General features: G+C 46.9%; 1 protein-coding gene across 2 annotated transcripts in view; it reads left to right on the top strand.

Moving 5' to 3' along the window:
- The first annotated feature begins 2,195 nt into the window (after nt 1–2,195).
- The window catches only part of FHDC1 (FH2 domain containing 1), a 39,915-nt gene continuing 24,325 nt past the window's right edge, over nt 2,196–17,785 (top strand). The window contains exons 1-2 of one of the 2 annotated variants that reach the window (XM_044224857.1): nt 2,196–2,298; nt 8,536–9,173. In XM_044224857.1, coding sequence (XP_044080792.1) covers nt 8,673–9,173 — 501 coding nt within the window. In that variant the 5' untranslated portion in view covers nt 2,196–2,298; nt 8,536–8,672. Of the gene's footprint in view, nt 2,299–3,444; nt 3,778–8,535; nt 9,174–17,785 lie in introns of those variants that run through there. The other variant, XM_044224858.1, reaches the window with a different exon arrangement.

Below are 17,785 nucleotides of genomic sequence, written 5' to 3'. Positions count from 1 at the left end.
AGAATCAGGTCTTAAGTAAGAGGTATGGGTAGGATAAGTGCTAGTTTTACGAGAAAGATGAATTGACCTTTGGACATTGAATTTGGACCTGAGATATTACAGAGACAATGTGGATTTGAGAGTCACTGACCTAGAGGTGAAGTCAGAAGTGGATTTGCCTTAGAGCCAGAGTTTTCCTGCCCCTCACTCTCCTGGACACTTCCAAGGACATACACTTAGTGGTGTGTTTATAAGTTATTGATTTTCTTTAAAAAGCTCCCTCAAGAGTTATACAAGCTTCAGGCCCTACAAAATCTGGACCCTTCCAGGTTCAAGTCAGAAGATGGAACCCATGGGATTATGGGAGACAGAGTTGGAAGAATCCAGTTACTGTCCTCAAAGGACAAAAGGGTTCAGCAGAGGAGGCCAGAGGGGCAGAGAGAAGGCCTGTAGGCCAGACTGCTGCAGGGAGATCAAAAAGACTGGGTTGACGATGGGTCACTGAATTTGACTCTTCAAAGAGGTGGCTCATTTGAAAGTGCATACTTAGTACAGTGTGCGGGAAGCCCGGTTTGGGGAGGTGGGAGCTGCTGAAGAGTGGGAAGTGTGCAGTGGGTGCAGACCCTTCATCTGGCCAACCCTCCAGAAAAGAAAAGGAAAGGATACCATTCTGCTCCTCACTTGTGAAATTCTTCATTCAACTTTTGCCTTTGCAATCCATAATCCTTTGGGATTAATATTAACTTCCTGAGCATGGATATCTTTCTCTTTTATTACATTTCCCACTCCTTGAGGTTTTCTCTGGTCTTGGCTGGATCTACTCCTCACGTGTAATGTAAGCCTGGTCTATGGCTAGTAAATGGGCTCTTGGCTGGCATTAATTTTGTTTATTGCTTTTGTTATTTGCTTTGTTTTTGTTTTTGCTCTAATAGTTTCACTTTTTTTCATCCACATGGAGAACGAGTTGAGGGAGTGCAGGGGCTGAAGACCTGGGGAGGAGAAACAGAAGTCATCCGGCACCAGAGACTGGAAAACTGTGGTCTGTTATCTGTTAACCAAGTCAAAGGTAAGGATGACTTCATCCTCACCCAGGGCGCCTCTCCACCCCTGCAGCTGATTTCCGACCGGCTGGTTTGCCCAGGAAAGGTTTTCTTTGACTATGTTTCTCACTGCCTGGTTTCACAAATTATTTGGGCGTGGGGGGGGGGAGATGCGATTAAACTGTTCCCCCGTTTCTTCCTGTTAGTCTCCGGACAGCCTCCGTTCATGCTGTCTGCCTTGCAGTGGATTTTTTTCTTTGCTTTGCTTAAATATAATTGAAAGAGCCCTGCTACCATCATCACCGAGGAGAGTTTAAAAAAAAAAAAAAAAAAAAAAAAAGGTAAGAAACCGGGGCGCCTGGGTGGCTCGGTGGGTTAAGCCGCTGCCTTCGGCTCGGGTCATGATCTAAGGGTCCTGGGATCGAGTCCCGCATCGGGCTCTCTGCTCAGCGGGGAGCCTGCTTCCCTATCTCTCTCTCTCTCTCTGGCTGCCTCTCCGTCTACTTGTGATTTCTGTCAAATTAATAAATAAAATCTAAAAAAAAAAAAAATGTAAGAAACCTACAGATGGGAGGACCCAGAGAAGAGGTGGCTTTGGGCAGCTCCCGCTCAGCTGGGATTTGGCTTTAAGAGCTGGTACATTCCCCCCCTCCAAAGCCTGCCTAGTACTCCAGGGAGAAACCAGCGTGCGGCAGAGGGTAGCCTGGCGCGCGCGCCTATGTGTGTGCGTGTGTGCGCGCGCGCGCCGAGGGTGTGCGTGCAGGAGTGTGCGTGTGCGCAGGGGAGGGTGGCGGGGAGGTTGCGGCAGAGGCAGCTTGGTGGAAAGCACTTGCAAGTTCAGAAGCGGCTTGGCGCCTCCCCTCGCTGGTTACTCGAGGATACCTGGCTCTTCTTCACACTCGTACTTCGCTGTTTCCCGCCACCCCTACTTCCCTCGGGCGCCTTCGGGTGCGGGGAGCAGCGTGCCCGCTGGCGTCTTCCAAGCTCCTGGGGCCCCGGATAGGTGAAGGCAAGCGCCGCGGCGCCGACGCCGGCGCTGGAGGGTGGGAGGAGGGAAGGGGCCGAGCAGGAAAGGGCGTGCTGCCCTTTGCGGCAGGTTGTGGGAGCTGGCTCGTCTGCAGCATTGTTACCTGGGGCAGCGGCTGAGCCCCGCCCCGCGTCGCCCTGCCCCCTTGCCGTCCCGAGCCGCCTGCTCAGGCTGCCGAGACCCGGCAGAGGCGTTGGCACTGGGAGCCCGCGGTGGGGATCCAGGAGCGCGCGCGGGGAGCCCGGGCCGCGGGTGAGTGGGAGCCGGGTGGCCGAGGCCGGGGCGACCGCCGCTCGGGGGGAACCGGGAGCCGGACACTCCCCGGCTCCAGAGGGCCAAGGGCAGGGATCAGCTTGGACCCCGGGCTGCGGCGCCAAGTCTCGGCTGCTGTCGAGTCTCCATGGGAAGGGCTGGGGAGGTTTGCGCGCTCCCTCCGCACCCACTCGGGTGACTTTGGTGTCTGCACTACCCAGACTGCAGAGGACAGCGATAGGTCTCCTGAGGCCAAGACGCGTGGCTCTCACCCGCGTCCGGAGAACGAGCTAGGTCACGCGCCGCCTCGGGGCGGACCAGGGTCGGCTAATGGAGCTTTAGCTGCTAAGATATTTGGATAAACCGCGCCGCCACTTGATCCCCGCCCGGTCCAAGAGCGCGCCACTGGCCAGCGGGGAGCCAGGACTTGCCGCTCCAGTGGGTGCGGGGTTGGCGAGGACCGCGTCGGGGTGATGGGGACCGAGGACAGGGCGGCTCTTGCTACTGCAAACTCGTCCTGGCCGCGCGAAGTTCGGATTGGAAGTTTCGCCAATCTTCACATTGTCGAAGTTTGGGGAGGAAGCGGGTGGGCTGGTGGATGAGCTCTAGCAGCCACGGTGCCCCCAGCTCCGGGACTGCGGGCTCTCGGGTTTTATCCTGCAACCAAACACCAGGAGTCTCCCCTCTACTTTTTTTTTTTTTTTTTTTTTTTTTTTGCCCGCTCTCCCTGGCTCCCATCTGTTGGTCCGCAGTGCGGCCGCGAGGCTTTCTCCTCCGCGCCCGGGACCCAGACCCCGGACGTGGGGGAGGTGTCGCCGCGAACGTTCAAGGACCCGGCAGATCCCAAGTCCGCGAACCAGGAGATCCCCTCTTTGGCTTCCAAACCCTGAGATAACCTCCCCTTGTTAGCCTCCGCAGCCCACCCGGCTTCTGGAGCTCCGTGCGGCCGCGGGTCGGAGGGGCGGGTAACCAAGGAACCGCGCCTGGCGGGTGGGGGGGCGGACCCTAAGCCTGGGTCCTGCGGGCAAGGGGGCGGGGCCGGGCGACCCCCCACCCCCTCCGACACGCCCAGACCCGCCCGCCCTAGAGGCCCGGGGAGGGGCGACCGCCTGCTGAGGCAGTTCGGCTCGGTGGTGCTCCAGGACCGCGGGGCGCTCGCGGGAGGCGGAGGGTCCATTCCTTACCCGGCGTTTGCCCTTTCGGCCCCGCCTGTTCCCGCACTGCCCGCGGCGGCCTCTCCGCGGAGCTCGCCTTCGCCCCGCCGCGGCAGCCGCCGCCGAGCCTGCGCGGCCGTGTGGGCGTCTATCTCGGCGGCGCACGGGCGTCCGCTCCCCCACCGCCTCTCCTGCCGCGGCGCAGATAAGGACGCGGCTGGGGGCTCGCGCGCGGCCGCCGGACCTCCCACTCGCGTCGCTCTTGGGGACCCGCGCGGACGCGGCGCCCCCGAGCCTTCTGTGCGGCCCATCCGGGGCCGTTTGGGTGAGTGGCTGGGGCGGGACCCAGGACCCGGGGCTTGGGGGCGGAAGGACGCGGCGGATCGCCGGACAGTGCTGTGACCTAGGAAAACTACTCGGCGTCCAGACTTCTTGAAAGCAATCGTGCCCCCCAGTGTCCCCACGCCGAATTTCTTCAGGACCTTGGAGTCAGTTTTCAAACATCTGTTTGCACAGAAATTGCCCCCAGTGTTCGGCCGTCTGTGACCCCTTCAACTGACCCACAGCTGTCTTCCTGGAATGAGTGGCCGGCGCTTTCTTCCCTCTCTTTAGAGCATCCTCTAGCGCTCGTGCGCTCCCCCCACCTTGGTTTGGGGACCTTGATAGAAACAAAATGCACATTCAGAAACCAGCGTTCTCTCTCTACTCTCTGGGTGTTGCGCTCGGGGGCATCCGTGAAGTGTTTCTGTTGTGCTGCGGCTTAAATACGCTGACTGGAAACAGTCTGGGGTTCTCTCGCTGCCGCGTGCAGTTCCAAGGAGGAGGGTTGGATGCTGCCGGCTCTGGTTCGATTATGTGATTGACATTCTGGGTTTAACGATCAAGAAAGGTTTTGAAGATAGGCGGTCGGGGAGGGGCTTTCCCCCCGGGGAATTAGTGGAGGGCAAAAATTCCGTATTTTAGAATCGCCTGTACCCTCCCCTCCCTCCTTTGTCCGCTGTCTGCTTTGCAAACCTGGCTTGTTCTGCCCCCGTTTGTCGTTGGGAGGATGTGGGCCAGGCCTTCCTGCCCCCACCTCATCTGTGACACAAGTCAGAAATGAAGGGGAAAGGTTTTCTGGAGGGTTTTCCTTGGCGTTCACTTTTGATTTTTGTTGACCTAGAGGGTGAGCGGGCAGCTGAGCCGTCAGGCCCCACTAACCATCTTTCAGGAAAACCTGACCTCTGAACGGACTTACAGGAGGAGCTTGCTTTCCTCCTAAATGTACTGAGAAAGGAAACGTACATATTCGCTCATCTTCCCTGCCACTCACTCTCTTCATGTTTCTAACACCATGAGCAAAGCAGTGCTGGCTGTTGGGTGAGAGGTCCTTTTTGAATTCCCTTAGGAACATTTGCATTCTAAGACTTATTTTGGCCAATCAGCTAAAGACTAGACACATGGCCCCAGCATGTGAATTAAAAATTTACATAGTTCAGTGATGCTCTGTTGAGCTGAAACCTCTCTAGAGGGTTGGTCACTCAGACACACCCCTGATGGCTCCTGTTTAGCACTCGGGGCTTGAAGAGTTCTCATCTTCAGAGCCTTATGGTGATGGCTCTGTTTTACTCAGGGCTGAACATTTGTCAGCCTTAGCAGCTGTCCTTCCTGCTGCTGAGGTCCCCAACCTATAGGTGGGATGTTAAATACAAACCTGTCTCTGGCTGCCCTGGGAAGGTGGATGGGACCCCTGACATTTTCCAGACAGAGCCAAGACTAATTCCATTGTCCCTGCTGGCAGTTGGCAGCTGTGAGAAGCAGCAAGCTTTTCAGGGCTGCAGCATTACCTGTGGGCTAGCAGACTTGGAGGGTATGCGTTTGCATCTTTGCTGGGAACTGTACCCTAGTAAATGAAATGTTCTTTGTTTATCCTCCATTTTAATATGTTATGAGACTGTGGAAAGGGTTAGAATGTCTGTCTGCACTCTCTTTTTCCTGTGCCTCTTTGACACTGGAAATCCTGCCCAAAGGGAAAGCCCTATCAAAGCCCTATTGAAGCCAGTAGTAAAAGCATTAGCATCTTAGCTAATCATTGCTGGAGAATTTATTCATTAGAAGCTGCTGGGGGCCTAGGACCCTTATTTGTTACCCTGGGAAAAAATGAGCCAGACAACATACCAGTAAAAGTGTTGTAAATTTCATTTTGTTCTTTGGACTTTTAAAAATAACATTCTTTCTCTAGATGGGGCTGTGGTTAGAATTATAGCCTTATAGCCAGTGCCTCACTAACACTTGTCACTTTTTACTTTGACAAGCCTTTATCTTGTACTTCTTGTGTGCAATGCGTGGTACTCAAAAAGACTGGCATCCTTTGGAGCTAATTTAGTGTCAGAAACTAGTGCTGGTTTGAGTGTAGAGCCTTTCTCACTCTCTCTCACACACACACTCCTTATATGCTTTGTGAGTTTTAATGGCACATCTGTGGATAGACCTATGCAGCACGGAGGGAGTCCCTGCTTTCTAGGATGGAGTCTTTTTAAGATTATCGCCATTCTTAACGGGAATAATCTGTAAACGAGTCAGCATATCTGCAGTTGGAGGTGAATTGGAGGATTAGCAACTCTTCAATACATGAGATGTTTTATGTACAGAAGTATTTTAAACTATGTAAGGATAAACAGCCAAGATTACTTGTACAGTCTTGAAAAAAGAAGAGTTCAAATGTAACTATAAACTGTAATTGACAATGAGTCATTGCTTAAGGGGTGCCAGCTATGAAAACAGCCTAGTTATGCCCCTAATGGTAATTATGCAAACTTCTTTTAAAAGCCAGTTGCATCGCAAGTGAACTAGAAGTTAGCTTGGATAAATAATTTCAGTTTTACTTTCTAAAAAATTATGCAGCGGGGATGGCTACACAGCACTGCAGATGTACTTAGTGTCACTGATACACAATTATAAATGGTTAAAATGGTAAAAAAAAAAAAAAATCCAGTTAGTAGCTGACAATACTGTCTCCTACACATGCATAGTTTTCAAAGTTAAATTTTCATATTTCATAAAAACATTTGTGCTTGTTTTTATTTATTTATTTATGTATTTATTTATTTATTTGGCAGGGGAGGGGCAGAGAGGGAATCTTAAGCAGGCTCCAACATGCCCAGCATGGAGCCCAACTCGGAGCCCAACTCGGGGGTCGATCTCACAATCCTGAGATCATGACCTGAGCCAAAATCAAGAATCAGATGCTAAGTGACTGAGCCAAGCAGGCACCCATGTTCTTAAAATTTAGAGATAGCATAATATATAATCACTGAGTTTTGAAGAAGGACAAAGCTAGTAACATAGAAAGCAAAGAATAGGACTATTAAAGGTATTTTTCTAGCAGCCAGGAGTAACTTAATATTTTATCCATGAACCCAATACATATTTTTTTTCCAATTTATTTATTTTCACTCAATACATATATATATATATTTTAATAAGGATGGTTATTCTTTTTTTTTATTTTTTTATTTTTTTTAAAGATTTTATCTATTCACCTGACAGAGACCACAACTAGGCAGAGAGGCAGGCAGACAGAGAAAGAGGGAGAGGAGGAAGCAGGCTCCCCGCAGAGCAGAGAGCCCCATATGGGGCTCAATCCCAGGACTCCAGGACCATGACCTGAGCCGAAGGCAGAGGCCCCAACCCACCGAGCCACCCGGGCGCCCCCCGCTCAATACATATTTTAAAGAAAATACAGTACCTGTGAAAGTGAAGAGAAATCATATGTACATATGACACTGGTTATTGTTAATAGTATCTTGGTACATGTATTAGCTCATTTATTCTTATGCAAACCAATGGAACAATATATTTTTATATTATAAATAAGGATGCTAAGACATAGGTTCAACGGCCTCCCTTACCTCAAACTGCACATCTAAGAAGGAGCAGAACCGAGATCTGAGGAAAAAACGGTATATTTCTAGAGTCTCTGCTCTTATTCCCAAGGCAGTCCTGCATTTTATACATGGTTCTGTGTAAAGTATTCATAATATTTGAATTAGTGCTATCAGACAGTTTAACATTTTCCATTAACCCATCCTTAAGTCTGAAGAAATGTAGTTGTTTTGACCTCTGTTTTCACATCAGGTCCATAACAACTCAGTGCCAAAAACAAACATTTAAAGGCCAGTAAAAACACAAGCCAGAAATATAACTCAGTGACTGTGTGGCTCAGGGATAGATGTGTGGCGGGGATTATGCAAGCAGCATATCTTTGTGTGTGTGTGTCTTCTCTGCTGAGAGTGTCACAGAAGAAGCCAAAGAGATTGGTGTGAAGTTCTGGTTGTTTCTGCAGAGTGGCTTAACTAGAATCTAAAGTGATAGCATTGGCAGCGATGAGAGAGGTCATGGAATGGATCCCAGCCTCCTAGTTTTACAAAGGACAGAACGGAAGTCTAGGGAGGTGAAGTGACTTGTCTAAAATGTAAGCAGTAAAGTTTGATTTGAGCTACAACATTTAATCTTCACACCTAGTGTTCTTTTCTCTGTTTGTGGCGAGCAGGAACATGGTGGCCCTGACTCTGGGGGAATGAGTTTGGTTGCTATTTTATCATTTCCAGATGCCCTGCCTCATCTCTGCAAGGCAGAGGATACCCTTTGACCAAGTGACTGGTAGGGAACACGTCCACACAGGAGAAAAGCAGGGTCATCCACAACTACCTAATGCTTCAGCCGTTTGGGTAATTCCCCTAGGGCTCGGATATCCATTGCCTAAGGAAGAGAAGCCAGTTAGTGAACAAGTAGTTTATTCATAAAGTGAGCGATGCTTGCAGAACCTATAGCAGGTTCTCAATAAATACGTGTTTTATTGATGAATGGAAAGTTTCCAGGTTGGGTTTGTTGCTGCTGCTTTGGCAGCATTTCCAGGCAGTAAAATTTTGTCTGGTTCACATTTAGAAAAGTATTAGTCCCTTTTTATGCTCTTTTGGATGTGTTGCCTCTCATGGATTGTAATACCCAGCCACCGCAGGAAGACCAGCGCTGGGCTCTGGAGGGAACTAGCTGGCATTCAGATGTTTTCTTGTACCAATTTAAGGTTGTTTTATCTTTGTAGGTTTGGAAGATGACACACAGCCCTGTTGCCTTTTTCTCTGGCAGCCGACCAGTGAGTGAAAAAGTATGACACAAGTTTAATGTTTGTGTCTGCTTCCCCAAGGCCAAGAAATTATCTCCTTAGAAGGCAACAGTACTATGCATGTTATGAATTGTGTCTCCTTGGTCAGCGATAAAGAAAATGGGACGATCACCACAGCAGCTGGCTTCATGATCCGGGAAACAGCACCGCCGAGGCCTCCTCCTCCTCCTCCTCCCCCCCCTCCACCTCCATCATGTCCCTATTCAGGGGAGGGCTTTCCTCCCTCTCCTCCCCCTCCCCCCCCACCTCCACTCCCCGGGGGGCCTCCACTCCCACCTCCCCCTCCAGGACTACCCCCATCTTCTCACCTGAATGGCTATAGCCACCTTGGTAAGAAAAAGCGGATGAGAAGCTTTTTTTGGAAGACCATTCCAGAGGAGCAAGTTCGTGGCAAAACCAACATCTGGACTTTGGCTGCCAGGCAGCAGCATCACTACCAAATTGACACAAAGACCATCGAGGAGCTCTTTGGACAGCAAGAAGACACTTCTACCAAGTCTTCCCTTTCTAGGAGAGGAGGAGCCTTAAATTCATCCTTCAGGGAGGCTAGGGAAGAGGTAAGAATGGATTGGGTTGGGGCGGGGGTTGGTATAATCCTGCACACACTGCATTGTTTTGTGTTTGGAAGGGTGTGTACATTTCTAAACTTGCTAAATCACTGAGAAATAAGATAATGCAAGTGTGTGTACTCTGGAAATGATAGAAAAGGCCTTATATGATGAGCTTGAGCTGACTAGCAGGAAAGTGTAAGAAGCGCGCATGCCACATCCTCCCAGACATCCCGGTGGATTATGACCTCACGCTGAGAACATGCTATGTGGGGCCATCGTTCTTTGGCCTCTCAGCACTGCCCTGTCTCCAGCACATCTGCTGCGGTTTCCCCTGGTGGAGCAGTTCTGCCGAAGTCCACATTGTTAGTCTCTGTGGAAACAAAAACCCGAGTTCCTGAGCTCCACTAACTGAGATTAACTGGAACTTTCTGAGACAGAATGCCCTTTGTTAAAGACACCCTTAACTAATGTATGTCTTGAAGATTTTATCAGTATTTTTCCCTCTAATTTTCCTTCCCTAAGTGTTAGAAGGGAGCCTTCATTCCTTAGAGCTCTGGATTGAGCTGTGGCCATTGTGGAATAGAGATTTCCAGAGAGTTTGAAGCGTAAAGCTGGTTTTAGGTGGATTTCCTAAGAAACATTTCTAGTAAGCAGTAAATGCCTTACACTGAGAACAAAGTAAAGCTGGCAGGTTATAAGAAGTTCACCTCGAAAGCATGGCTTCAGGGCTGCCAATAACCATATATTCTGGAAACTGAGTCAAAACATGCATTTGAAAGTACTCTGTTTAGAAACAAAGTAAATTGAGAAACCTCTGCTTACTAGCAGAAGTACTGAGGAAAGTAGAGATTGAAAGGAAAGAATGTTGAACACCAAAAATGGAAAGTGCAGTGGAGGGGCAGGCAACGATGTATCATTTTTAAAATCTGTTTTACAGGAGTAGAGGCTATAGGTCAAAGATGGAGTGACTCGGGTAAGAGTGGGCAGGGCTCAAGGATGAAGTAGCACCCCTCTACATAATTGAATTCTCAAGCTGACGGTATTGACCTCTTTCCTCTGTCTGGCTCAGGAACAGGTTAACTTCTTTTCTCCATGGGCTCACTTGGGGGGATTCACTTGAAATTGGTGATATAGTCCCTTATTGAGATAGCCAGGAGTCTACGAACTATAAAATGCAGAGAATGCTAGGATTAGAATTAAATGTGAACTGTGAAATAAATCTGAGAGGAAGTCTTGAGGACAGCTCCTCATGCCCTCGCCTGCTGAACTCCGACCTTCCCTGTTCTTCCCTTTCTGCAGAGCCCTTTTATTTCTTAGTGGATCCTTTCAGTATTGGACGGAGCAAGAAGTCACTTCCTTAGTACCCTGGCCTTTGCCCCAGCTTCCAGCAGAGACTCCTTGCTGTACCGTAGGGCATTTCTCACCATTGTTTCCTAGCTCTCCTTACTGAATTTTGAGAATTTGGAAGGAAGGGGCGCCTGGGTGGCTCAGTGACTTAAAGCCTCTGCCTTCGGCTCAGGTCGTGATCTCAGGGTCCTGGGATCGAGCCCCACATCAGGCTGTCTGCTTGGCAGGGAGCCTGCTTCTTCCTCTCTCTCTGTCTGCCTCTCTGCCTACTTGTGATCTCTGTCTGTCAAATAAATAGATAAAATCTTAAAAAAAAAAAAAAAAAGAATTTGGAAGGAAAGAGTGGATGGGTACAGCGGGAAATGGAGTGTACCTCTCAGGAAACCACCTGTAACAACCAAAAGGGGGTCTAGCTCACAATACTGCTGAGTGGGCAGCTACTAGGTTAGAATGCATGGCCTCCCTTATAAATATTTTTATAATATAAAGTAATATATAACAATATAATATATGATATGATATGATGTAATATAAGTAAATTTATTTTGGAAAATGATAGTTCCAGGGGCTGCTGGAACTCACAGCTTTAGGTTTGCTAATTCAAGAGCAGGTAAAAGCACTCAGGGAGGGAGGGAAGTAGCAGGAATAAAATACACATTACATTTACCATCTTAACTGTTTATATATGTGCCGTAGTAGCAGGAATAAAATACACATTACATTTACCATCTTAACTGTTTATAAATGTGCCGTTCAGTGTCAGGAAGCTCATTGACATTGTGGTCCAACTGTTACCAACCACGCCCCCACAGAACTCTTCCCATCTTGCAGAATTGCAGCTCTGTACCCGTTAAGTCCTGTCTCCTCATTCCCTCCTGAATTCAGCCCCACCAACCACCTTTCTGCTTTCTGTCTCTAAAAATTTAACCACTCTATGTGCCTTATGTAAGTGGGATCATATAGTATTTGTTTCTTTGCGACTGGAACATTTCAGTTCACATAATGTCGTTAAGGTTCACCCGTGTAGTATGTGTCAGAATTTTAAGGCTGAGTGATATTCCTCTGTATATATACCACATTTTGTTGATCCAGTCATCCATTGATGGATATGTGGGCCTCCACCTTTTGGCTATTGTGAATATGGTACGATGAATATGGGTGTGTGACTGTTTTTTAACACTGGTAGGTCCTAATCTGAGAGAAGCTGCTAGAAGGAAAAATTAAACCACCATGACCGTGTGTCATAAGATAATCTAACTTTTCAACTCTTTAGAACTCAAGTAGGATGAGTAGTTTAGGTGGATGGATTTGAGTGTGTATTAGGCAATATTGTCACATAACAAAGGGTTATCCAGAATTATTTTTAATTTTTCATGCTATCCCAACATGGTTAGAAGTATTATATATATAAAATATTTATAAATATGTTAATACTTATAAATAATTCATAATTATATATTGTATTTCATTTAAAAATATATATTAAAAATATAAATTAATAAATATATATGTGTATAAATATATTTTGTAGTAAAAGAATACAGTACATGCTATTTTCTGCCCACATTAGACCTTCTCCTAAGGAAATTACAACTTAGCAGAGTGATAGTTTCACAAGGTTCAGTGATAAGTTTCCCAATTTACTCAGAAGGAATAAATGGGATCTAGGGTTGAAAGTAATAGTTCCCACTCCCTGTCTGCGTGGAGTGGAAAATACCCTAACTAGCACGTTTGGCAGAGGGACCCATCCTGAGCCTGGAAACACAGGCCATGATTTGGAGGTTCAAGCACCTCAGGGATCAGATAATGTCCCTTTGAAACATAATAACCTCCTGCAAAAATGGCCTGCCATTATGTGGTTGGCTTCTACTTGAAAGGGCTTATAAAGCATTACAAATAAGTTTCATTATATTCCAGACAAAGGAGTTGCTGGAAGATAAGGAAGAGCTGGGTTCAGGAATGGCTGAATTTAGGAAGAACAACACTCAAGAGAGTAAATTAGAACATTTAGTAAGGGGGAGGGGAGGAAAGGTTATGAAATATTACTAACCTTGTGTTTTTGTTACCTAAAAATTAACCTGAGGAGGCTACAAATGTTATAATAATAATTAAACTGTAATAAAATAATTAGAAATAACAAAACTGTATTACTGGGGATAGTAATAACCCAAGTCAGCTCAAACTCCACCTTCTTTGCAGAGTTCACTGACTTCTTCCCTGAGATGTTTTCTGTCTGCCTGTCCCCACTGCTCCCAGCCCCTTCAGCATTGCTCACACTGGTCAGCTGGGTCTCATGTCTCCCTCTGGAATCTACAGTGCTCTAAAGGAAGGGACAAGGTGCCTGGGTAGCTCAGTCGGTTAAGCATCTGCCTTTGGCTCAGGTCATGATCCCAGGGTCCTTGGATTGAGTTCCACATCAAGCTCCCTGCTCGGTGGGGAGTCTGCTTCTCCCTCCACCCCTCCCCACTGCTTGTGCTCTCTTTCTCTCAAATAAAATTAAAAGAAAAAAAAAAAAAGTGACAGTCTTAGCTAGTTGATATCCTCTAAAGGAAATTACAGATAGCTGAGCTGACAGAACTGAACCAAGGGACCAAAGGGAGTGTTGATCAGTATGTAGATCAATATGATCAAAAGCAGGATTGACAATACACAAGATGAGCAAGGCCTGAGGATGTAGTATAAAACAAGGTAACTGCAGCTGATAACACTGTGTTGGGTAATAGAAACTTGCTAAGAGAATAGAACTTAAATGTTCTCCCTGAAAAGGAGAAACCAAAGATGACCGTGAGGTGGGGGGAGCGGGAGTCCTTTCACCGTGTTTACATATATCAAATAAGTGTGATGCACATCCTAAATATCTTACATTTTATTTGTTAATTATACCTCAATAAAACTGAAATAAAAAAGGAAAAAACCCACAAACCTTGGAATACAGGAGATCATTCTAGATGCTGTCTATAGTAATTTTATAATTAATTTTACCTTACGAGAAATAACTAAAATTCCTTATTAGGAGAAGAAAGCAAAGAAGAGAGGAAGGGAGGATGGAAGGAAGATTGCTTTTTCTAGTTTTCTGAACAGTAATAACTTATTCTCCCACTCTCAATTTATTCTTTCTCAACTTTTGTGATGTTTTCAGTATGTTCCAGAATTCTGGGACATGCTCAATCCAGAACTATAGAACTAGACGAGTATTTGAAATACATTTGAAAGGAGGGGGAAAAAAAGAAGCTTCAACTAGGTTTTTATCCCCACCCCCACGGCCCCCCAGCCTCGATGCAGGCTGGAACATTTCCCACTTGGCAGCCAACCAAAATGAAAAAGAAAATGAAAACAAAACAAAAACATCAAAACCCAAAAGCTATGTCTATATAAGAGGATCCAGGAAGATTTTTTTAAATTTTGCTTTTCCAAAATTGACATAGCATTGAAATAACCACTACTTAGTGGTACTTAGAAAGGGAAGCCCTCTTTGACCTATTGAAAGAAACGTGGCTTAACCATTTCTTCTGCCTTGAGGACATCATGCTCAGTGAAATAAACCAGTCGCAGGAGGACAAATACCATATGATTCCACGGGTGTGAAGTTTCCCAGAACAGTCAGACTCAGAGAGATGGAAGGCAGAAAGGTGGTTGGCAGGGGCTGAAGGCAGGAGGGGGAGTTAGGACTTAATGGGTACAGAGCTGCAGTGCTGTAAGATGGGAAGTGTTCTGGGGGCTTGTGGTGGTGATGGCTGGACCACGATATCAGTGCTCTTCCTGACACTGACCATTTAAAAATGGTGCAGGAGAGGGGCTCCTGGCTGGCTCAGTCGGTAGAGTATGCCGCTCCTGGATCTCGGAGTTGTGAGTTCGAGCCCCACATTAGGGTAGAGATTACTTAAAAAAAATAAAAGTGGTTAAGGTGATTAATACAAAAGCTGCTTCTTCCTTGAAAGACTATGGGAGGCAGATTGTGTAGGGGATTGCTTGTGGATGAATGTTCCGGAATCATAGAAGAAAAGAGGGGTGCTTAAAGGGTTGTGGTGGAACCAATCGGAGCCCTGCCCGAGTGCCTTAGTCTCAGTGTTTCAGAGGGAGACCTGACAGCCCTGGTCAGCTGGGCCGTGTGTGGGGACACTGGTTCTCCAGCAGGGCCACCTCCCATCCTAGTGGGAAGTCCTCAGAACCATGTGAATGGGGCACAGGACGTTATATTTTGTTCCCTTGTTCTCCCAGGCTGGCATAACTCTTCGGTGGCCCTTGACGGGAAAGCCTGTGAGCTCTGTAGTACTCAGGCTGTCCCTGCTGTGACAGGCTCTGATTTCAGTGGGGGTCCTACCTCCCTGTCCTGCGGTGTCCAGAAAAGAAGATTCTGGTCGATTGGAACTGGTGGGCAGGGAGGGAGCTGGGTTAGGCCATCCTTGTTCCTGAGGCTGTCTATTGTGGCCTGTGCCACCGGCACGTGCACAGTCCAGTGCTCTGGGGGATTCCAGAACACTGCCCGGTCCCACACACAGAGGTTCCTGAATTGCCCAGCTTTGAGCTGGCAAGCATTTGGGGAGTAAGATAAGCTAATTTGCACGTGAGGTGACAACCTGCTTTAAAAGACTTTAACAGACACTTGTATAACACTGCTTTAGAAGGATCCAGTGTGACAGCCTGTGAGGAAGACTCAGCTTGCATGCTAGGCAAGTCAGAGGATGCCAGGAGAGAGAGCAGGACTGCCCCTGGAATGCTCTCAGTTTTCCTGCTGTTTGGATGAGGCTCTGGGCTCTCTTTGCCCTATAAGGTGCTCAGTGATGGCCAGCCCAGGCTATTCCTTAGGAGTATTGCTGAATTCTCTTAAAAAAAATTTTTTTTATAAGATTTTATTTATTTGTCAGAGAGAGCGAACACAAGCAGGGGGGGCAGCAGAGGGAGAGGGAGAAGCAGGCTCCCGGCTCAGCAAGGAGCCCAGTGCAGATGCAGGACTGACCTGAGCAGAAGGCAGACGCTTGACTGACTGAGCTACCTAGGTGTCCCTCTGTTATACTGTTGGCCAGTTTCTGAAGCTTTGCTTCAAGTGGTGGAGGTAGCCACTGCCCCAGGCTGTAGCTGCTACCCCGAGTCAAGGGGCATTCGTGATGGCAGCTCCTAGAGGCTGTCTCAGCTGTGAGAATATGATTTCTATCCATCATCTCCCACAGACAGCTCTGGAGTTGCCAGGGGACTTGGCCAGGCCCTAGGGGTGGCTTTCTTTAGATCTGCCCCCATTCCTGGAGTGGGTACCAGTCGGGGTGGGGTGGGGGAAGCCTGGCCCCTTCTCTCTATTCCTGTATGCTAGCGATATTCAAACTCACAGGAACTAGAGTGAGAAGGAACCTGAGAGACCCAGACTAGCATTTCAGTTCTCGTGTTGCTTTGGGAAAGGGATAACGTGACATCTCTGCGGCTTGGTTTCCTTATCTGTCAAATAGGAGTAAAAAGAATAATTTCTCCATCCCTTTTCCAGGGGCAGGAGCTATGAACCTAGGTTGGGGGCATGGAGTGTCGGGGTCAGGGGAGGGGCATGGAGCTGGGGGCGGGGGAGGGTGCTGCCATCCAATAGACCAAGAGGTGGTGATTTAATAAGAGAAATAAGAAAGAAGTTTTTTCCTCATTCTGGGTAGAGGTGAGTGCCGAGGGAGTCCTTTGGGTACGAATACTACTATATCAGTATACGTGTTCTTACTTGTGGCTTTTTAATTGATGGATTATAATATACACTTGTTTTCTGTCATACTAAATTTAGATTCCTCTGTTTCGTATGCACTTTCCTCTTTAAAGGGTGTTATGTTTGACAGGTTTTATTCTCTGCCCATCTTCTCCCCTCCTTTCACACTGAGCTTGAACTGCTGTCCCTGGGTAGGTTTCCCATAAGGAGCCTGCCCTGTGCGCCTGGGAGTTTATTTTATGGCTGGTAGGTGATTGCAAGAACATGAAATAAACCCCTAGGATAGTAAATAATGTGATTGTTTAAGATCAGCCTTCAAAAGAAGGCAGCCACACTCCCGTAAAAATTTAACCTTATAGCCAGGAAGTGCCATTAAATTTGGTTAACAGTTCTCGCTGCTGCTTAGAAACTTACAAGCAGACCTAGAGAACAGGAATTTAATCTGAAACCTGATTCGCTTTTGTTCACAAATGAATCACATACATTTGGAAAGGAAGAGAATCATAACAACATTCCTGTTTTAGCTAGTCTCCCTTTACCAAAAAACAGTTGGAAAAAAAAAAAAAACCTGTGGCAGTGTTAAGATGATCTTTTCCTCCATGTGTCTTGGATGTTCCCTTCCAGAGAAAGAAATGGCTTCTGTATGAATGTTTATGTATGTATGTTTGTATTTATAAAGTTTTTATTTATTTATTTTAAAGATTTTATTTATTTGAGAGAGAGAGAGCACAAAGGAGGTGAGGGGTAGAGGGAGAAGCAGACTCCCTGCTGAACAGAGAGCCTGATGTGGGCTTGATCCCGGGACTCCTGGGCTCTTGGACCCGGGATCATGACCTGAGTCGAAGGTAGACACTTAAATCAACTGAGCCACCCAGATGCCCCGGCTTCTGTTTTTAATAGCAACATCCTCCCCACCCCCTGCTGAACAAAGTTTCTGTCTAATTTCTAGTCTGATAAAACCCTGCCCAATTTTTCATTTTGAACAGCTAAAACCTATTGTAGCCCAAATCCGGGTTTCGACAGTATATTCGAATGGCACCATATTTCAGTAAGTCGAAGATGCTGTGCATTGTCAGACATCCTGATTCCAGTGATGTTAATATGCATTGTTAGACTTGGTGAAATGCAGCACAACAATTTTCCTTTTTAAATTCTGAGTAAATAAAACGTAGAAGACTTTTTTACCTTCCCCGAAGGACAATATATGAAGGGCACATATTCTTTCTCAATGAAAAGAAATTTATCTTTTAGAAAAAATTAATTTTATTACATTTCTTAAAATAACAATACTGGTTCTTCTACACCCCTAAAGCAGGGTTTGGAACTCTACAGTTGCTTGAGTTATTTTTTGCTTTCTTAGTTCAAATCTCATATGATCTGGCTATGCTAACACAGCTGTTTTTCAAATTTGAGCTTTTAAATGAAGGCTATATTATTCTAAGAGGAAATAGCTAAATTTAAACAATTTTAATATACATTGTTCATTAATAATTATATAAGATAAGGGGCGCCTAGGTGGTTCAGTCAGTTAAGTGTCTGACTCAGTTTCAGCTCAGGTCATGATCTCAGGGTCCTGAGATCGAGCCCTGAGTCAGGC

This window comes from Neovison vison, chromosome 11, assembly GCF_020171115.1.
Source record: "Neovison vison isolate M4711 chromosome 11, ASM_NN_V1, whole genome shotgun sequence".
Lineage (NCBI taxonomy): Eukaryota > Metazoa > Chordata > Mammalia > Carnivora > Mustelidae > Neogale > Neogale vison.
This window is presented reverse-complemented; position numbering and strand designations above follow the sequence as displayed.